General features: G+C 39.5%; 1 protein-coding gene across 1 annotated transcript; it reads left to right on the top strand.

Moving 5' to 3' along the window:
* Positions 1-185: 185 nt before the first annotated feature.
* On the top strand, positions 186-21,887 carry LOC306928120 (uncharacterized protein). The gene is made up of 12 exons (XM_079508041.1): positions 186-279; positions 3,246-3,449; positions 3,873-4,085; positions 4,607-4,791; positions 5,273-5,415; positions 6,047-6,114; positions 9,883-10,089; positions 17,181-17,387; positions 17,515-17,724; positions 18,204-18,388; positions 19,329-19,471; positions 20,547-21,887. Exons 2-12 carry the CDS (start codon positions 3,260-3,262, stop codon positions 20,656-20,658), a joined length of 1,863 nt encoding a protein of 620 aa, XP_079364167.1. The 5' UTR covers positions 186-279; positions 3,246-3,259; the 3' UTR covers positions 20,659-21,887.
* The last annotated feature ends 3 nt before the right edge of the window (positions 21,888-21,890 follow it).

Genomic DNA, 21,890 nt, shown 5'->3' with positions numbered 1-21,890 from the left:
TTTTTATTTCTAATACATAATTAAACCACGTGCAACCCCATACCCATTTGTTTGTCTTCATTCTCATGCTTAGTTGCTCCCAAGAGGACGGCTTGAAAAGCCCTGATAATTATGGGCGGAGCTTACATGATGACATCAGCACAGGTTGACAACAGGTGTGTGTAAGCACAGACCCAGGAGCTGTCATTCACCTCACCACTAGTAGGAAGACACACACCCACACACCCACACACTTTGAACAGCAGCACTGCCATCTAGGAAGCTGCACCACCAAATAAGGTAGGGACATTTTTGGTTTGCCAATCTGCACTAGACTGCATATTTGAATACCGGTATATTTCATGTTACAGACACATTTGACCTAATTTACCATATAATTGAGGGTTATATTCTATGCTGTTTTGTATGTAACTTATATTAAAACCTGACTTCAGGAAGTTAACGACAAAAGTATTTGCAACTAAGAGTGTATTGAGTGTACTGTAATTTAACTCAAATTTAACCAAATTGACCCATGAGAGTACATTTGGTCTCATTTGAGTTAAATTAACACTCTTGATTTCATCCTACACTAATGCTTTATTTGAAAAGGATCCATTAGCTGATGCCATGGCAATCAGCTGTCTTACTGGGGTTTACATAAAAACATATTACAAAACACAAAAACTATTTTTATTTTATTATTATTATTGCATTCATTTCACATTACAGTTAAAACAGCTTAAAACAAACACATATTCATTTAGCCTAGTTATTCCTTCAACTGGTCATCTGAATTCCAGTAAAGGCACTTTTTTCTTCTTAAAGGCTGATTTATTTTTGTATGCCTATAATATACTCTATATAATGTAATATATCTTGATATTGTTACATGTTACACTATGGATTTTATTCTTACTAACTCTTAACATATTTACATTGGATCCTCAACTCTACACTATTGTTTTTGTATGCAGTGCTCATCAATATGTGCTAACAAATAAACGTAAACAAATAAAGTAAAAGTAATATTGCATAGAAAGGAATTGTATATAGGTACAGCAAGCCAGCTGTGACTAGTCAAGAAAAACTAGTCTAACTGAATATACCACACTGCCTTCTGTAAACATAGGCTACCTGGACCACATGTTCATGACACCTCTGACTACAGAAGCTCACAATTTTGAGCACCTGATTTTATATCAACACTCTTGTGAGGCACGAAATTCACAAAGTGCAGTACAATTAAGTCTACTTTTAAAATGAACTCATCACCACTCATTTTACATATAAACAAATATAACCCAGTGATACAAAAGTACCACTAGTGACCATGGGGCTACTACAATGTTTCTGATACTGTAATAAATAAAACCATGGATGAAAACAAACTAAATCACTCTTTTTCAGTCTTCCCGATACTGAACATACTATAGCCTTTACACCTTTGCTATTGTTTTCAACTTGTGTGGCCAGTATCGCCCCCTATATATGCAACTCTGGCTCATTTGCATTTAAATTTAGCCTGGCAAATGAGCCAAGTACAATTGCACATGTAGGCTACATAATTTGCACATACCTGGAATTTGTCCTCTGCATTCAACCAATCCTAACTATTAGGCACTTAAACCTTATAAACTTTGTTGAACAGAGTCTATATTTGGGCCCATGGTCTTTCCATCTACACCCAATCTCTTCGCCAAAAATAGGCAATTTATACAAGCTAACAATGCAACATGTTATGACCATGTAGATCTGCTGTTTTTGGCGATTGTTGGCTTATATTCGCTGAATGTTGTTAGGAGCAGTGGGCAAATATTGAAGAGCACCCAGGGAACAGTAGCTAAGGGTTCATTGTCTTGCTCAAGGGCACTTTGAAACCAGGAAGAGCCGGTTCCTTTGTTGACAGAGGAAACTATCAGTATAATAAATGTGTACACTTCAGTGCTTCAGTGTCTTAGTTTGGGTAGTGTATATTAAAACCACTTGAACCTTATGACCGGGGTCCCCCAAGCCAAGGGGTGTATACCATTGTCAGAAGGAAGCCAAACCAAAATACGTTTTACTCTCATGTAATAATAATAATAATTATTAGTACAATCTTGAATCCTTATTTTCCCCTCTAAACCATATCTCTTTGCCAATAATAGGCAATCTACGAGCTCACATATCTTGTGAACTTGTACATCAACACTTTCACAGAATTTTCACCTGTAATGCCCAGGTTAAAAGCTTGTCCTATATTGTCCTCTGCACCAAAACTCTTTAGTTTTAAACTTGTCTGAAGCACCTCAAATTTCACTTTGGGATTTATTTGTATCTGCATCATTTCAAAATTTGTAAAGGTGAGAGCATAGTGCAAGGTTTGTTTCATATATCAAGTAAATATTTGACGCCCACATTTTGTCTGATATTTTGATTCCACATTTATTTGGATTGGGAATGCCATATTTACAATGAGGTTACAGGGTACACTTTCACCTGAGGATATTCAGCCATAACACATATGTCTGTACAATAACTGAATAATGAATCTAATTGAACAAAAACAAAACAAGAACTCTACTTTTTAATGTGCATCTCTGTCACAATTTGGAAGTGGTTAATGTTACCCCAGAGAGGCCAATACTGTAATGTAGCACATAGCCTAGTTGGTCTGGTGAGCATAGGGGTCTAACTTGTCAAACTAGTCTTGAATCTTCATGTTCAGCATCAGGGTTGTGTCATCATCTATTTAAAGTAAAAGCAACAAAGAAGTAAAACATCAATCAACGTGTCCCTGTCCTTGAACAACCATTTCCGTCTACTCACTCTGCATCTCATTTGTGGGCTATGGACCGTTCAGGAACCTGTCTACCAATGATAGTGTATCATCAATGGGGATTCCAACTAACGGCCTTTCTCTTCCTGGAAAGTTAGCATGCTGACATAGAAGCCATTGTTCTTGCATTAATAATAATAAAATATGAACTGAACCGTCCTGTCCATAGCACTTCTCTGAGACAGAATGAGAAGATAGAAATGGTACCATTCAATAAGTAGTGGGGAACAATTTTATGACGGAGGAAGGTTGAAAATGGGTGAAGTGATCCTTTAAGTCCAATTTTATGTCCATCATATTACAATATGCCGTACAATTAGCTCAAATATATGATCTACAAGCTTAAAGCTTGCTTATTACCTATAACATCATGCCTAAATAAGGAACACCAGGTTGAAAGGTTGTTGAATCTGGATTATGACAGAGGTTTTCTCACTGGTTTCAGGTCTGTAAATAAAGATGGCCAACTTTGGAGGACATGCTATTCCTGGCAGCTTTTTCCTGCTGTATGGTTTGTGGCTGACAGTGAAACACACGCTCCAACACCACTGGAGGAGCAACCAGCCTAAAGGCAGAGACAAACCACCCCCCTCCTTCAACAGAATGGAGTACTGTGAAGGAGGATTAACAATATTTGCTGCATTTGTTGGTGAGTATGAAATTGACATTTTAGGGATTCAATTTCAGACTGAACACAAGCCTTAGAGAATACAACACAAGTGCAGCCTAAAATGTAAAGGCAGCCAGGCGTGCCAAATAATTGTGAAAGATTCACAATGAAAAGATCACATGAAATCATATACTGACAGTGACCATGGTCTTTTGTCAGGTAATGCGGTTTATTTGCTGAAGGTGGACAGCAGGCCCCATCTCTAAGACAATAGAAACCGCCAGTCAAGTCAAGTCTGACTTGACTGGGAAAATAATGGTTAACTATCTTGCCATAAAGGAAATATTAATACAAATATTTTTCCTTTTAAACCTTTGTAAGGCAGAATGCAAATATGCATGAATTAGCCTCTCAAAAACATAATGCCATACCTGAATAATCTCTCCTGTTGTCATCTGACAGGTATTATGGTTGAGCAGTTTGTGGTAGATGGACCTCACGCCCGACTCTATGACAGAAGCACCAGCTCCTGGGTCAAGCTGATGAACTGGCAGCACGCTACCATGTATTTGTTCTTTGGAATCTCGGGAATCGTGTGCGTTCTCAGCACCAAATACAAATCTGTGCCGGCTGGTTTAGACCGTCTCGCCCTCTCCTTGGCGCTCTTTATAGAAGGTACAGTATCAATGCATCAAAAGCAGGGGTCATCGCCATGCTGGCTTGTGGTAGACATTTTTTTGTCAAAGTTCTATTTTAGCCATAATATTACCAGAAACACAAAGAGCTATTAGCCTTAAATGACCTTTACATGTCTGTAACTCTTGGTCCATTTGGAACCAAATGGACCCATTTTGTGCATTCTCAGAGTTATGGGGTTCCTTGAAATGAGAACCACTGTCCTAGTGGTCTCAGACCGTCTCACGCGTGTCATAGTAAATCAGTGTGTCATACATATTCTGAGGAAAACCTGGAGACTGACACAGTATGATCTTATGATCAAAATAAGAACATTATAATAAACAATCTAAAATCTGCCACGGACAAGGCCAAGTATTGCCACAGACACATTTGTCTGTGTAAGGACACATTGATGACCCCTGATCAAACGACCAACGAATATTTATTGGTGCTTTTCCATCCATGGGTGTTTTTTTTACTGTACTCACTACTCACTATCAACCCTCTACACACTGTAGGGTTTCTGTTCTATTTCCATGTGAACCATCGCCCCCAGCTGGACGCCCACATACACTCCTTGCTGCTGGTGGCTGTGTTTGGTGGATCGGCCTTTACATTGTTGGAGGCGTTCATGAGAGACAACATTGTTCTGGAGCTGCTCAAATCCTCTCTTTTCATCCTGCAAGGCTCCTGGTTCTACCAGGTAATTAGAACTATATAACATCATGATGTTTGAAAATGATCCTCCGTGTGAATTTGAGGCCCTGAAAAATATTAAAAATTGATTGGAGAAATGTTTTATACACAAAATGTAAATAACTGCGCTTAGCATTTTAATGGAGTGTCATAAACCTGCAACCATCCAGGGAGACAACATGTTTATATTATTAGTTACTCTGGCCACAGGGAAGGACATTGTCTGAAAGCCTAATTTAAATGTTGTTGTTGTTGTTGTACAACAGTATAGCTTGCCAAAAATAGTCAAGCTTTTCAAACAGATGTATAGAAATCTGGAAGAGAACTAACATTCTGTAGATATGAGCAGGCTTTTTTGTTAGTTCACTAGTTTGTTTTTAGAACTAATTTAATCAGATACGGGTATATTTTGGGATACTTTAACATTTGCTCATGCATGAGGCCCAAGAACAATGTGTCCCCTTGAACCATACAATGTGTTGTTTTAGATTGGATTCGTGCTCTTCCCATTAAGTGGACCGCAGTGGGACCAAGACGAGATGGGCAACGTCATGTTTGTCACAATGTGCTTCTGCTGGCATGTAGCCATGGCAACACTTCTAACTGGTGTCACTGCTTTCTCAGTTTGGCTGTAAGTATCCTTTTCCTCAAATCAACAAAAAATATGGTTAGTGAAAAGAACATGGCAGTACTTTTTTTCCATTTAAATACTGTATAGCAAGCTTAGGCCAATTTTGGTGTACAGTGTAACTGACATCCTGCTGCATTTTAATTGTAGTATCCCTGAGTTAATCATATTATTTCTACAAAATTGATTCAGGGGTATGTATAACTGTAAAATTACAGAACCATGTTTGTTTTATAATACTTCACTGTGCAACATATTTTCCAAACTATCCACTTGCAAGGCAGTTTGTCCTTTGCAATTATTTAAGGGTCAGGAAACGATAACAGTAATGAATTAGCGATTTACCCGAAGACTCAGCGCACACACACGTCGGAGCTGCGCTGCACTCAGGATGTTATGACATTTTTCACCACTTGTTATTGGATATTATAAGATCAGATTCCGTAAAAAAAGGCGCTGGTCCGGAAATTCTCCTTTAACTATTGAGTGTATAAATGGACCCCTGATGGTAAATCTGCTCTGGGTTTTTACTGTGTATACATGTTCAAAACAACTGCCTTCTTCACCTTATGTATCAAGCTGGGGCTGTATGATTTACGTGAAACAAGGATCTCTCACTATCAAACATTTATAGAGCAATAAGTCCCAAGAGGCTGTGGTTTACAGTGCGTTTTGGACAGCTGAGGGAGATTGTTAGGCACGGTGTGTGTGTTACGGTTTATAGACTATTTTACAACTGCTTCACTGGAAGTATCCATTTTATAATTGAACATTAACTGGCACTTTCTAGTAAATGGAAATAGGGGTCGTAGCAAATTACAACTCTCTTTTGTGTGAGGTGAAATTGGGGGGGGATAGTCACTCGAGTATGTTTACATTTTGTTATGTTGAACAAATTAAAGGTATTTCCATTGAGACTGCGTTACTGTCGGTGGAAACCTTGTATGTCCAAAAACGTTCCTTTTTAATATTTCTTAATATGTTGTGTTATTTTTTTTAAAATAGTGAAAATAGCTGATCTACAAGCTTGTGAACATAAAAAGTTGAAATATATAGATACAAGCTTTCTGCCCGAGAGTAACGAACGATATACTGCATTTATACTAAGAATATTAACGTGAACACTTTTCCACAGCTCTGTGAAAAGATGTTCTGGACGGGGGAGAGACATTGAGATTGGAATGAGAAAAACATCCAGCAATTCAAGCTCGCAGAAAGCTCTACTCGAAGAAACGGATGAAGAGTAAACGCTCCATTAAAGTTCTATGTATTTTTTTTTAAATTTTGCTACTGTACGTTGACATATGAAGGACTGTCTATTTTATATAATGTAATCATAAGCACATTACAAATTTAATTGTAATATATTTGATTAATAAAAGCACATACAATGTATGGAGATAATATCTGTTGTTGTGACTGTTTCAATGCACCCTGTAATACAACGTGTCACCTGCAGGTGTTGCTATGAGAGCAAAGTAAGTGAAGCTCTTGTCAAGTGGGTCAGTATTAACAAATCAAAGGCAAAAATGAGTGACGCTGATCACATTTCCAGTCATTGTCTCCACCAGGCCGAAGGCATGGGGAGAGAGTATGTTTTGCACTCCGTCCGTCCGTCCGTGTGTGTGTGTGTCCGTCCGTCCGTCCTTCCGTCTGTGAACAGCTAATCTCCGGCACCGTTAACCCGGTCGATGCCAAATTTTGCACTCTCACTCCCTGGATGCCAACGATGAACCTCTGCCCCAAAATTTCCAGAACGGCCTGTTATAGCGCCACCAGGAGGCCGCTTTGTGCAAAACAAGTTTTTGGACAGTACACCTACAGATTTGGTCCAAACATCACGCAAATTGGTACACAGTCTCTCTAGAGCCATTCAACGAAACTGGTCTTTCAGATTTCTCAGACTCCATCCTGATTGGCTAAGATTGGCTTCCAAAGTTCGCAGGAGTGCTCAGTTTCAAACAAAATGCTGCAAATCATGAACACATCGTGTGATTTCCGTGAAATTGTGCACGCACATTCCCACTAGGCAGAGGAAGAAATGCCAAATGAACATTTTCAACTCAGCCTCATGGTGGCGCTATAACTGGCCGAAAAGTGTTTTTACATCTAACTGCACGGATCTGTGGATAACTTTGTATGTCAACTCCCTAGAGGCCAAGGAAAAACCTTTGCCTGGAATTTTTCACATCTGTTCTTTATAGCGCCACCAGGAGGCCGACATATGTAAAACACATTTTCTAATATTACTCCTTCAGATTTTATCCAAATGTCACGCAAATCGGTACACATGCTCTTCATAGTCATGTGATCAAGATGGGTTTGTTTGATTTCTCATAATCCACCCTCATTGGCTACGATTGGCTTCTAAACTTTTCAGGAGTAGCCCGCTTTGTACCCGTTTTGTACAAATCGCCACAACTACTCAACGCAGCGTCCGATTGTGGTGAAACTGTTCATGCATATTCCCACCAGGCTTTGGAAGAAATGCCACTTGACAGTTTTCAAATCAGCCTCATGGTGGCACTACAACAGGCCAAGCCGCGTCACACACACACACACACACACACACACACACACACACACACACACACACACACACACACACACACACACACACACACACACACACACACACACACACACACACACACACGTTTATATTGCTCCTAACATTTTGCCAAACATCACACACACACTCCTATCCTCCTGGTGGAGACCTGTGCCCAGAAGGGCACTTTTTCTAGTTTACATATGAAATATTTTACATATTAATATAACACTGTCTGACCTGTTACAGTATTGAACGGTTCAATTGTTACAGTAGTCTTAAAATTATTTCAGTTATAACTTATCTTTAGAGACATTAAGAGCATTATCAAAAGGATTTGTAGATTGATTAATTGTATAATTAATTTGGTAGCAGTGCAAACTATTGATTATGAGTCCGGTTATCATAGCTGTATAATACTACCCACACACAGTTTTCCGTGACATTACCACATGCTTTATGTCCTGAAATACTATAATAACAGCAAACACTTCCTAGAAATGCGGAAAGACAAACGTCTTTGGAGGGGACAATTTAGCAAGACAAAGCACATAAATATATATTTAGGGAATGAAGTGAATTTACACCCTGTGTAGTATATTATGACGGTTGCATATCCTTTGCTAGCATTTATCGTGGTAGAGTTCAATGAACGCAGACACAAATAGCATCATGGTGTTTTGTGGATGTGAGTATTGACAAACCCGCAATCATCGGTTCTTTAGTTATGGGCCGCTGAATAAAGCTTGTTTTGACCAAAAATGTAATCTGAGAAAATCATTTCCGGTGGTATCCGTTGATTGGCAACCTAGAACCATTCATACATTCGCGAAGATCGTGATCAATCACAAACCACTGAAAATACCCCATGACGGAGATCTCCGTCATCGTCGGTGAAGAATTGGATTGGAATGCATTTGGCTCCATTTGTACACTCTCAAAGTGAAATTACGTTGGAAATGGGCACTATGGTAGGCTTCCACGCTGGTTGACTGGGTGTCATTACTGTGGAGGAGCAGGCGAAGATCATCACTGCGGAGGTGCAGGGGGGGTATCCGCGGTGCTCTTGGATGCTGTTGTGACCACGACGGTAAAAACAGACTTGGGGGAGCCCGTTAAACAATGCCCGCTAAACAATGCTTTTCTGTAAAGTAATTTGTCACAGTCCTGATACAAGCATATAGTGCAATTCGCTTATAAGAGTAAGAGGGGCGAGGGGCCTGGGCCGTGGCTAAGCGGTCCAGGCACCTTGGCTGGCAGTGTGCCGCGGGTTCGACTCCCGATCCCGATGGACCCCATTGCATGTCACCCACCCATCTCTCTCCCCATTTCCTGTCAGCCTACTGTCTGGCCCTCCATAAAAAATATAAAATAAAGACGAATGCCACAAATAAAACATTAAAAAAAAAGAGTAAGAGGATACCAAGAATCAAATTAACATTGTCATTTTGTCAAACACTTCACTATATACTTTGTTAAGCGGAGTCCTCATGGGTCTATGCTTTTTTCCCTCTACCCTAAATATTTTGCTGAATATTCATTCCAGATAACTAGGATTACTGATCTGTACAGAGTAATTTTAATTTGCAAAAAAAAGAAGAAAAAAATTAAAGAAAAAAGCACTGATGCATCAAATTCTCTGTATTACCCATCATACCATACCAAAATACCATAGCAACTTTTAGGGTTCTGAATCTGAACCAATTAATTTTCAGTGGAACTGGTTCAATATTAGGCAGGAAAAAATAACTGAACCGGTTCAAACCCGGTGGAAAAGGGGCCTGGGGGTGTACTAATGGAATCGGTTCAATTTAGTTAGTTCACAGAGCATTTTAAAGTGTAGTAAATGTAGATTTGGGGTCCCAGTGATGAGGGTAAAAAAAAAAACGTTGTCTTACCGCTTGCGTTCACTACCGTAGCGGTGACAGGCACCTGCACCCAGCGTCAGCGTGGCACACGAAGCCGCCACCGTCAGCCCTTTGCCTCCTCCCATGGCCACCACGCCGGCCGAGAGGGTGGGCTGCTTGCTGCCGGCGGTGGTCACCGTGATGGTGTGACCCTGCTTTCCCTGCGGGATCATACCCAGGCCCGGCATGATGCGGATGGTCGTGCCTCCTGCACCACCGGTTAGAGCTGTCACAATCAGGTCATTTTGGTTTTGACGATTTAATCGAACAAATTATTATTATTATTTTTACAAAAATTGTACAGGGAAGACATGAAAAATGACTTAAATATACACAGAAATGACTGACAAAGACCGTTACCATACAATAATAAAAAACAATTGTGTAATATGGCCAAAATATATCATATTTATTAAAGGAGAATTTCATACTAGAAGGCTTTCTTACATTTATTTGTAGTTGTTACGCCCCCACCAAAGAGGTCCAGGTGTTATTTTGTGCAAAAGCGCATTATTGGCTATTTCCCTTACCATAAGCCCTCAATGAATTTAATTTAATTGAATGGGGCTATGGGGTATTGTGCTAATTCGCTTATTTCCATAGCTCAAAAATCAACCGTGACAGGAAACAAAATTATTTCTGCTCGCCTCTACCCAGATCATGGGGGGACCCAGATGGACACAATATAAAGCGCAAAGAACGAATGTTTATAGATAGGCCTATGTCTTTTACAAGCTAAAAGAGTAATAGCATTAACCCGGAAGAGCCTGGACAAACCTAATATTGCACAGTGGTTCAAGGAACTGTCTATGTTTACCTCTGGAAAACATTCGTATTGAAAATAAGTCACACACCTGGAGAGGAGTAGTGCTGTGTGATCGTCTTGTTACTCTTGTAATGCTTATTGTAACTGTCCTTTTTTGTTCTCTCTAATGTAATGTACTCAATGTTGTTTGAAAAAGAAAAAAACTATAACTATATTGTTGAAAAAAACAACAAACAAAAAAAGAATTGTGACAGGCACACATGGAAACTAGATAACGTGCCCCGATCAGGGCAGGTCAGGTTGTGGCCTCCTGGTGGCGCTATAATAGGCCAATGTGAAAAGGGTGCCATTTCTTCTTACGCCTTGGATGGCAATTGGATGATTTGAGGCATTTTGTTCCAAAAATCCACCTGTTGGTGGCGCTATAACAGGCCAATGTGAAAAGGGTGGGATATATTCCTCAGCCTAGTAGGAAAGTCTGTGAAAGATTTCACGTAAATTGCACGCTGCGTTCATGATTTGAGGCTTTTTGTTCAAAACGGGCCAAACCTGCCAACTTTGAAAGCCAATGTTAGCCAATTAGGATGGAATAGGCTATGAAATATCTGACAGATCTGGCTTGAACACATGATGATAGTGTGTAACGATTTGTGGAATTTTTGGTAATATAAAAAAGGGGTTTTCAAAAGTCGGTCTCCTGGTGGCGCTATAACAGGTCGTTCTGAAAATTTTGGGGCAGAGGTTCATCGTTGGCACCCAGGGAGTGTGTGTGCAAAATTTGGCATCGACCGGGTTAACGGTGCCACCGTGCCAGAGATTAGCTGTACACAGACGGACGGACGGACAGACACACGGACACACACACGGACGGAGTGCAAAACATACTCTCTCCCCATGCCTTCGGCCTGGTGGAGACAATTATGGTAAGCAGTAAAGCACCGCGCACCTCCACCGCCCCACCCCCGATACCGTTGCTATGCAGGACAAACATGTCCTACTTCTGATACTCCTCCACTGAGGAGGACCGTGACGTGTTATGTAGGCGTTTTCCGAAGAGGAATAGAACATAGAAGTATCATCAACAACATCCATACTATTATAACGCCATGGTGAAACGTTGCTGTTGGGCGTCCTGAACGTTTGGGGCATTTTCTTTTCATTCTTTTTCCCGTGGGTGGTGCGCACATGGCACATGCACATGTCAATGTTTACAATATGGAGAAGGTGGACCATGGAGGACGCGGCGGTCACTCATTCACTCCCTGGCTGCTACTAAATCATACTATTAACGTCAACTTTTAGCCTACTAAACAATGGTTAAATAAATCGTCTAATAAACAACAAACAACTTACCTTGGAGCAAATGGTGTGCTTTGTAACTTTCTCCACGTTCAGGCGGTTCAGCTGCTTGTGTGGACTTCACCCACAGCCATGTCTGTCTATCCCCATTCCCCCTCCTGTCCTACTGCGGTTCAGAAAAAGAACGCTGCTTACCCTTTCTGCACATTGTATCCAAAAAGTGAAGGTCCGCTAATGTTTAGGAACGGCAAAAGAAAATCCAAGTTTAAACGAGCGTTTACATATCATGGGGTTTACATATCTTACATATATTGTTTAGTCAGCTGCTTCCATTTTTTCAAGGAAGTTGAAATGCTTATAATATATATACTATTACATTACTATTACATCTGATCTGTAATAGTAACATGTAGGATATACAACAACATAAGGCATGCAAGTGGAAGTTATTATAATGGATGACATAAATGATGGATCCAGTTGAACCACTTTCAACTTGGTGACTATACAGGTATGTCAGTATAAGCAAACATGTCCAAACATTTCCAAACACTGCTGATCTATAAGCTCACTGTATAAGCTTGTAGATCTGCTATAGATCAAAAAATATATATATTGTAAAATATGGCTTAGTGGTGGTTAAAAAGCTTTCAGATTCCGTAATGAATAAAAAATAATCTTCCCAATTTCAGTCAACATCTCTCACAACATGAGTGAGCCCGCCTGGGGAGCCAGAGCCTTATACCTGATTGTCCCCATTCCAAGCAAGGTCTGCAATGGCCCCATTTAGCCTACATGCAGAAATGCATTCGGAATGAATGGATTCATTCCAGTCATCAGAATAAAAATGCTCATGTAAACACCTCAATTGGAATAGAATATCCATATCCCATTCCGAATTAATTTTCATTCCGGTCTGGAGGGGTGGTACCGATACCCATTGAATCGGTAAAGATCACTATATAAACACTTTATTCCGAATGCTACTGGGAGTTTGGAATACATGTAGGCCTATTATTTATTTTACACATGTCTGTTATGCCCATGTCCAAGCAGGGATGGCCATTTGGAGACATTTTATGTGCCCAGAAATGCGCTATTTTACCCATTCGAAAAATACAAATACACCATTTTTTCCCCCATAATAAAATGCGCTATTTATTGAGGAATAGGAATAGGCCTACTTGTATTCAGGTTCCATGTAAACAGTTGGGTATGGATCTCTGTTCGGAATGAATTCATTCATTATGAATCCATTTTGTGCATGTAACAGTAACAGTAGGCTAACTGAGGCCATTGTGTCCATGACCATGTGTGTTCCTGCAGAGGAAGACTCTTATCCCCATGCATGCTCCCTGTCAGCATGGTAGAATGGCTGCTCACTGCTTCTATAGTTGTTATAGGATAGGTAAATGCAGAGGATACATTTCACATGCATATTTACATAGTTACATACAGTATGTGACCAAATAAACAAACAAAAAACACCCCAAAGGAGTGGGGACAATTCTATCCATCTACATGTTTTGTCATCTATATGACTGTGATGTAGATGTAGTGCTGTATGTGTGTTTTTTTTAAATAACAAGTACATAATAGTCACTTTAATATAATACATAATTAAACCAGGTGCAACCCCATACCCATTTACATCACCTTTTACATCACCTAATCAACATGAGTTAGACTTTAATATATTAGCGCCCCTCACTTCACACGGGTGTGATTTGTTTGTCTTCATTATCATGCTTAGTTGCTCCCAAGAGGACAGCTTGAAAAGCCCTGACAATTATGGGTGGAGCTTACATGATGACATCAGCACAGATTTACAACAGGTGTATGTAAGCACAGACCCAGGAGCTGTCAGTCACCTCACCACTATAGGAAGACACACAGCAGCACTGCCATCTAGGAAGCTGCACCACCAAATAAGGTATGGACATTTTTACAATTACAATTTACAATTTAGGCATTTAGCAGACGCTCTTAATCCAGAGCGATTTACATTAAGCAAGAACAAAAAGCATGGGAATACATCACATATGTAAAATGCATTTATCGCGAAACATGCGTAAGCTAAGAACGTGACTAGAACATATCTATATAATGACACTATACATATAAACGATAACTAGAACATATCCATATAATGATTGGTTTGGTTTGCCAGTCTGCACTATTGCATATTTGAGTAACCGGTGTAGTTCATGTTACAGACACATTTGACCTAATTTACCATATAATTGAGGGTTATATTATAATATGCCTATCTTTCAGGAAGTTAACGACAAAAGTATTTGCAACTAAGAGTGTATTGAGTGTACTGCAATTTAACTCAAATTTAACCAAATTGACCCATGAGGGTCCATTTGGTTACATTTGAGTTAAATTAACACTCTTGATTTCATCCAATTTTACAATTTAGGCATTTAGCAGATGCTCTTAATCCAGAGCGATTTACATTAAGCAAGAAGAAAAGCATGGCAATACATCACATACATAAAAAAGTAGTTATCATGAAACATGCGTAAACTAAGAACGTAACAGTGGATTATCTATATAATGAAACTATACATATAAACTATACATATATACTATACTATACTAACCTATACTATACTAACCTATACTATACTATACTATACTATACTATAAAGTCCTATGACTACATACAATGCAATTCAAGTGCTGTCTACATAACATGCTATAAGTCTTTATAAAAATGCTATAAGTCTTTATAAAATGCTATCTAAGTCTACAAAAAGTGCTATGAGGGGCTAGGGTAAGTGCTACGGGTCATGATGGAATCCTACACTAATTGCTTTTTTGAAAAGGATGCATTAACTGATGCCATGGCAATCAGCTGTCTTACTGGGGTTCACACAAAAACATATTACAAAACACACAAAAACTACAATATATTGCATTCATTTCACATTACAGTTAAAACAGCTTAAAACAAACATACAAATTAATTTAGCCTAAAGTTTTTCCTTCAACTGGTCATCTGCATTCCAGTAAAGGCACTTTTTTCTTCTTAAAGGCTGATTTATTTTTGTATGCCTACTAATATACTCTATATAATGTAATATATCTTGATATTTACACTATGGATTTCATTCTTACTAACTCTTAACATATTTACATTGGATCCTCAACTCTACACTATTGTTTTTGTATGCAGTGCTCATTAATATGTGCTGTCCCTCCCAATTAAACACAAAGTAAAAGTAATATAGCATAGAAAGAAATAGGTATAGCAAGCCAGCTATATGACTAGTCAAGAAAAACTAGTCTAACTGTAACTAAACATACCACTGCCTTAATTCTGTAAACATACCTGGACCACAAGTTCATGACACCTCTGACTACAGAAGCTCACAATTTTGAAAAAAGTGCAGTACAATTAAGTCTACTTTTAACTCATCACCACTCATTTTACATATAAACAAATAAGATAACCCAGTGATGAAAAGTACCATTGACCACCTACAATGTTTCTGATACTGTAATGTAATTATTTGCAAATGGATAAAAACAAACTAAATCACTCACTTTTTCAGTCTTCCCGATACTGAGCATACTATTGTAGTAGCCCATTGTAGTAGCCGCCCTTTACAAACTTGTGTGGCCAGTATCGCCCCCTTTTTCTACGGAACTCTGGCTCATTTGCATTTGAATTTTGCCTACAGTACAAGGCTAAACAAGGCAAAACTAATGCTTGGAATGGATTCAGAATCATGAAACCCCCTAGTTTGACAGTCTGCATGATTTTCCCATCAGGACACGCCCCCCTCATCTAGAATGAGTGGCAAAACATTGAGCACCATGGAGTGTTGGAAGTGGAAATCACTCAACCGTCCTGCGTAACACCTGTTTCTAAATGTCACATAATGCAGGAGGCAGCAAAATGTTGTGTTATTGAAAAGAAGCACTTCCAAACTCTGACACTTAGAAAATAATCAAATGCAGGACATTTCTTGACAGAAAGTAGCTCATAACGTTTCTATGGTGGATTTTTTTTAAACAAAAACTTTGCAGATAGAGGATAATTTGAGCTTTTCGTACAGCTGCAATGTTGGCGAGTTTAACATTGTTTAATGCAATCAGACAGGACTTTTCTGTTTGGATGAATGGGCTGTCAAGGCATAAAGTAGTCAGTAGGCATTCCCGCATAACTTCCAGGTACGATGATGTCATGTGGATGGTGTGGTGTGGTTAGGAGCAGTGGGCAAATATTGAACAGCACCCAGGGAGCAGTAGGGGTTCAATAGCGACTTTAAGCAACGACGGCTACGGCAGTCGGCTACGGCAACCGGAAATGGATCAGTGCTCGATACATAAACCTGCTTGCCGTCGCAGCCCTTTCTACTACGGGAGAAGCTACACTTACACGTAGTGTCTACAACGCCATGTCATAACATGTTTATTGAAATGATAGCTGTCATACATTTACACCAATTGCTCCATCACCTCTCTTGTGCTGAGGTCTTATAGTCTTGACTACAATAGGGGTCTAACTTGTCAAACTAGTCTTGAATCTTCATGTTCAGCATCTTGGGAACCTAATGTATACGTTGTCATAGCACCCGTTTTAACTGTCAGCCCATGTCCCACATGGAGATCTGTGTATGTGCCTGTGTGTGAAGACTGAAAAGTGTACTTGACAATCAATTCGGCCCACTGGCAGAGCCTGATTGGTTGAGAGTCAATTGGCTGGGGCAGAGGCTGGAAATTGCACAGGTGAAAGGAGTTGGCCTCATTAGGCCCACTGGCAGAGCCTGACCAGAGCATTTTGTGGTGGTTCTGGAGAACCGTGGGTCCGACCGACTCGATACCTGGCACTGCACTCCCTGTGGGGGTGTGGAACGTGTGTGTCGAATGTGAAGTCGGTGGGGCAAACGGTTCTTGAGTTACGTGCATTACAACCGTACACACACGCAGACAGAGACGTAGCGCATTTATAGTAGGATAAAATAGGAAAAAAGGAACTGAATTGTCCACAGCACTTATCTGAGACAGAATGAGAAGATATAAATGGTACCATTCAATAAGGTGAACAATTTTATGACGGAGGAAGGTTGAAAATGGGTGAAGTGATCCTGGGCGGGAAGTTGGGAACCCCATTTGGGGCGTGTTTTTAGCTCAAATATATGATCTACACAAGCTTAAAGCTATCTTATTACCTATAACATCATGCCGGGTTGAATCTGGATTATGACAGAGGTTTTCTCACTGGTTTCAGGTCTGCAAATAAAGATGGGCAGCTTTGGAGGACATGCGCTTCCTGGAAGCTTTTTCCTGATGTATGGTTTGTGGCTGACAGTGAAACACACGCTCCAACACCAATGGAGGAGCAACCAGCCTAAAGGCAGACACAATAAACTACCACCCTCCTTCAACAGAATGGAGTACTTTGAAGGAGGATACAAAATATTTGCTGCATTTGTTGGTGAGTATGAAATTGACATTTTAGGGATTCAGACTGAGACAAGTGCAGCCTAAATGCATATGCATGAATTAGCCTCTCAAAAACATAATGCCATACCTGAATAATCTCTCCTGTTGTCATCTGGCAGGTATTATGGTTGAGCAGTTTGCGCGGGGTCCTCGCGGCCGACTCTATGACAGAAGCACCAGCTCCTGGGTCGAGCTGATGAACTGGCAGCACTCTACCATGTATTTGTTCTTTGGAATCTATGGAATCGCGTGCGTTCTCAGCACCAAATACAAATCTGTGCCGGCTGGTTTAGCCCGTCTCGCCCTCTCCTTGGCGCTCTTTATAGAAGGTACAGTATCAATGCATCAAAAACAGGGGTCATCACCATGCTGGCTTGTGGTGTCAAAGTTCTATTTTTGCCATGAAAATAAACGAGTTGACAATAATATTACCAGAAACACAAAGCCATTAGCCTTAAATTACCTTTACAGGTCTGTAACTCTGAGTGCACAAATGGACCCATTTTGTGCATTCTCAGAGTTATAGGGTTCCTTGAAATGAGAACAACTAGTGGTCTCAAACGTGTCATATTAAATCAGTGTCATACATGAAAACCTGGAGACTGACAGAGTATAATCTTATGATCAAAATAAGAACATTAAACAATCTAAAATCTACCACGGACAAGGCCAAGTCTAGCCACGGACACATTTGTCTGTGTAAGGACACATTGATGACCCCTGATCAAACGACCAACCAATATCTATTGGTGCTTTTCCATCCATGGGTGTTTTTTGGTGGACTCACTATCAACCCTCTACACTGTAGGGTTTCTGTTCTATTTCCATGTGAACCATCGCCCCCACCTGGACACCCACATCCACTCCTTGCTGCTGGTGGCTGTGTTTGGTGGATCGGCCTTTACATTGTTGGAGGCGTTCATGAGAGACAACATTGTTCTGGAGCTGCTCAAAGCCTCTCTTTTCATCCTGCAAGGCTCCTGGTTCTACCAGGTAATTAGAACTCTATAACAACAAATATTCCAAATTGATTGGAGAAATGTTTTACACACAAAATAGTATATATAACTGTCCTTAGCATTTTCATGGAGTGTCATAAACTTGCAACCATCCAGGGAGACAAACTGTTTATATTAGTTACTCTGGCCACAGGGAAGGACATTGTCTGAAAGCCTAATTTAAATGTTGTTGTACAAGGTATCAGGTACGGTCGCCCCTAAACCATCTCGCCCCTCGATTTTTACGCCGACCGCTCGGTCCGACAGTTCTTGTATTCTTCATCTTGTTTTACTGAGAATAAGGTTAGAAATAAGTTTAGGGTGAGGCATAGTTTTACTGGGGTTAAGTTTAGGAATAAGGTTAGGTTTAACCGTTTAAGCATAATTTACTTAGGTTACCTTAGGAATATCAGGCCGCGCAGTTCCGCCAGATGTACGCCCGGGGCGAGTTGGTAAAGGGGCGAGTCGTTTGGTATTCAGTATAGCTGAATACCAACGACAGTATAGCTTGCCAAAAATAGTCAAGCTTTTCAAAACAGATGTACAGAAATCTGGAAGAGAACCAACATTCTTTAGATATGGGCAGGCTTTTTTGTTAGTTCGCTAGTTTGTTTTTAGAACTAATTTAATCAGATACGGGTATATTTTGGGATACTTTAAAATTTGCTCATGCATGAGGCCCAAGAACAATGTGTCCCCTTGAACCATACAATAACAGTACAGCATAGTATAATATATATGTATAGCTTATATGTATAGTGTCATTATATATAGATGTTCTAGTTACGTTCTTAGCTTACGCATTTTTCTTGATAAATGCTGTTTATATATGTGATGTATTCCCATGCTTTTTGTTCTTGCTTAATGTAAATCGCTCTGGATTAAGAGCGTCTGCTAAATGCCTAAATTGTAAATTGTACAATGTGTTGTTTTAGATTGGATTCGTGCTCTACCCATTAAGTGGACCGCAGTGGGACCAAGACGAGATGGGCAACGTCATGTTTGTCACAATGTGCTTCTGCTGGCATGTAGCCATGGCAACACTTCTAACTGGTGTCACTGCTTTCTCAGTTTGGCTGTAAGTATCCTTTTCCTCAAATCAACAAAACATTTGGTTAGTGAAAAGAACATGGCAGTACTTTTTTCCATTTAAATACTGTATAGCAAGCTTAGGCCAATTTTGGTGTAGCCTACAGTGTAGGCTACACCAATTTCTACAAAATTGATTCAGGGGTACGTGTAACTGTAAAATCACAGAACCATGTTTGTTTTATAATACTTCACTGTGAAACATATTTTCCAAACTATATTCACTTGCAAAGTGGTTTGTCCTTTGCAATTATTTAAGGGTCAGGAAACGATAACAGTAATGTGGTAGAAACTCAGTCGTCACGTTGGCTAATGATTGGGCCACCAGACACGGCGCCCCTCCGCCATTGACACAAAAAGCAAACGCTCCCATAGTTTCAGTTCCGGATTTCCCAGTATGTTGATTATCACATACTGGGGATATTTCTAAGGTGCTGATTACGAACATTCTCTTGATTATCGGGTGATAACATCCGAAGCGGGTGGAAAATATAATTTTCGAGCGATCAAAATTAGCGATTTACCCGAAGACCAGGCGCACGCCACACACACTCAGGATGTTATGACATTTTCCACCACTTGTTATTGGATATTATAAGATCCGTAAAAAAAAAGGCGCTGGTCCGGATACACTATTGAGTGTATAAATGGACCCATGATGGTAAATCTGCTCTGGGTTTTTACTGTGTATACATGTTCAAAACAACTGCCTTCTTCACCTTATGTTATGTATCAAGGTGGGGCTGTATGATTTATGTGAAACAAGGATCTCTCACTATAAAACATTTATAGAGCAATAAGTCCCAAGAGGCTGTGGTTTAGCCTACAGTGCGTTTTTTTTCCAAGATAGTCACTCGAGTATGTTTACATTTTGTTATGTTGAACAAATTAAAGGTATTTCCATTGAGAGTGCGTTATCGGGTGGAAACCTTGTATGTCCAATAACGTTCCTTTTTTATATTAATTAAAAATATTAAAAAAATATATAGATACAAGCTTTCTGCCCGACAGTAACGATATACTGGATTTATACTAAGAATATTAACGTGAACATTTTTCCACAGCTCTGTGAAAACATGTTCTGGACGGGGGAGAGACATCGAGATTGGAATGAGAAAAACATCCAGCAATTCAAGCTCGCAGAAAGCTTTACTCGAAGAAACGGATGAAGAGTAAACGCTCCATTAAAGTTCTATGTATTTAAAAAAAAAAAATTGCTACTGTACGTTGACATATGAAGGACTGTATATAATGTAATCATAAGCACATTACACATTTAATTGTAATATATTTGCAATACTTGAGTCGTTTTAAAACTTTGGTGAGCATACAGACCCCCACAATATGTAACTGTTTTTAGATCGTTTTGAAATGTGTCTTTTATTTGTAAACCTATGTAATTCACATATATACACCTTTGTTTTTTTTTCATTTCCTGATCTTCTGATGTATTGTGATGTTTTTCTATATATTGTATTACTCGACGACACTGAAAATTAGTTTAATTACTCAGTGTAATTTCGAGAATAAACAAAACCTGAATGAATTAATATTTGATTAATAAAAGCACATACAATGTATGGAGATAATATCTGTTGTTGTGACTGTTTCAATGCACCCTGTAATACAACGTGTCACCTGCAGGTGTTGCTATGAGAGCAAAGTAAGTGAAGCTCTTGTCAAGTGGTTCAGTATCTTTAACAAATCAAAGGCAAAAATGAGTGACGCTGATCACATTTCCAGTCATTTACATATGAAATATTTTACATATTAATATAAATAACTTGAACTAACACTGTCTGACCTGTTACAGTATTGAACGGTTCAATTGTTACAGTAGTCTTAAAATTATTTCAGTTATAACTTATCTTTGAGACATTAAGAGCATTATCAAAAGGATTTGTAGATTGATTCATTGTATAATTAATTTGGTAGCAGTGCAAACTATTGATTATGAGTTCGGTTATCAATAGTAGCTGTATAATACTACCCACACATACGTTCTGTTCCGAAATACCATAACAGCAGCAAACACTTCCTAGAAATGCAGAAAGACAAACGTCTGTCTTTGGAGGGGACAATTTAGCAAGACAAAGCACACAAATATTTTGGGAATGAAGTGAATTTACACCCTGTGTAGTATATTATGACGGTTGCATATCCTTTGCTAGCATTTATCGTAGATGAGTTCAATGCACGCAGACACAAATAGCTTCATGGTGTTTTCTTTTGTGGATGTGAGTATTCACAAACCGCGATAGTTATGGGCCACTGAATAAAGCTGGTTTTGACCAAAAACGTAATCTGAGAAAATAATTTCCGGTTGTATCCGTTGAACCATTCATACATTCGCGAAGATCGTGATCTATCATAAACCACTGAAAATACCCAATGACGGAGATCTCCGT

The sequence above is a fragment of the Electrona antarctica genome (genome assembly GCF_951216825.1).
Source record: "Electrona antarctica genome assembly, chromosome: 8".
Lineage (NCBI taxonomy): Eukaryota > Metazoa > Chordata > Actinopteri > Myctophiformes > Myctophidae > Electrona > Electrona antarctica.
Note: the sequence above shows the minus strand (reverse complement) of the source record. Positions and strands in the feature narration are given on the sequence as shown.

Excerpts from the sequence above, each read along its gene's own strand:
- LOC306928120 (XM_079508041.1), top strand. The coding sequence starts at position 3,260 with ATGGCCAACTTTGGAGGACATGCTATTCCTGGCAGCTTTTTCCTGCTG. Across the intron at positions 4,086-4,606 it reads CTTGGCGCTCTTTATAGAAG|GGTTTCTGTTCTATTTCCAT; the intron begins GTACAGTATCAA and ends TACACACTGTAG. Across the intron at positions 5,416-6,046 it reads ACTGCTTTCTCAGTTTGGCT|AGCAATAAGTCCCAAGAGGC; the intron begins GTAAGTATCCTT and ends AAACATTTATAG.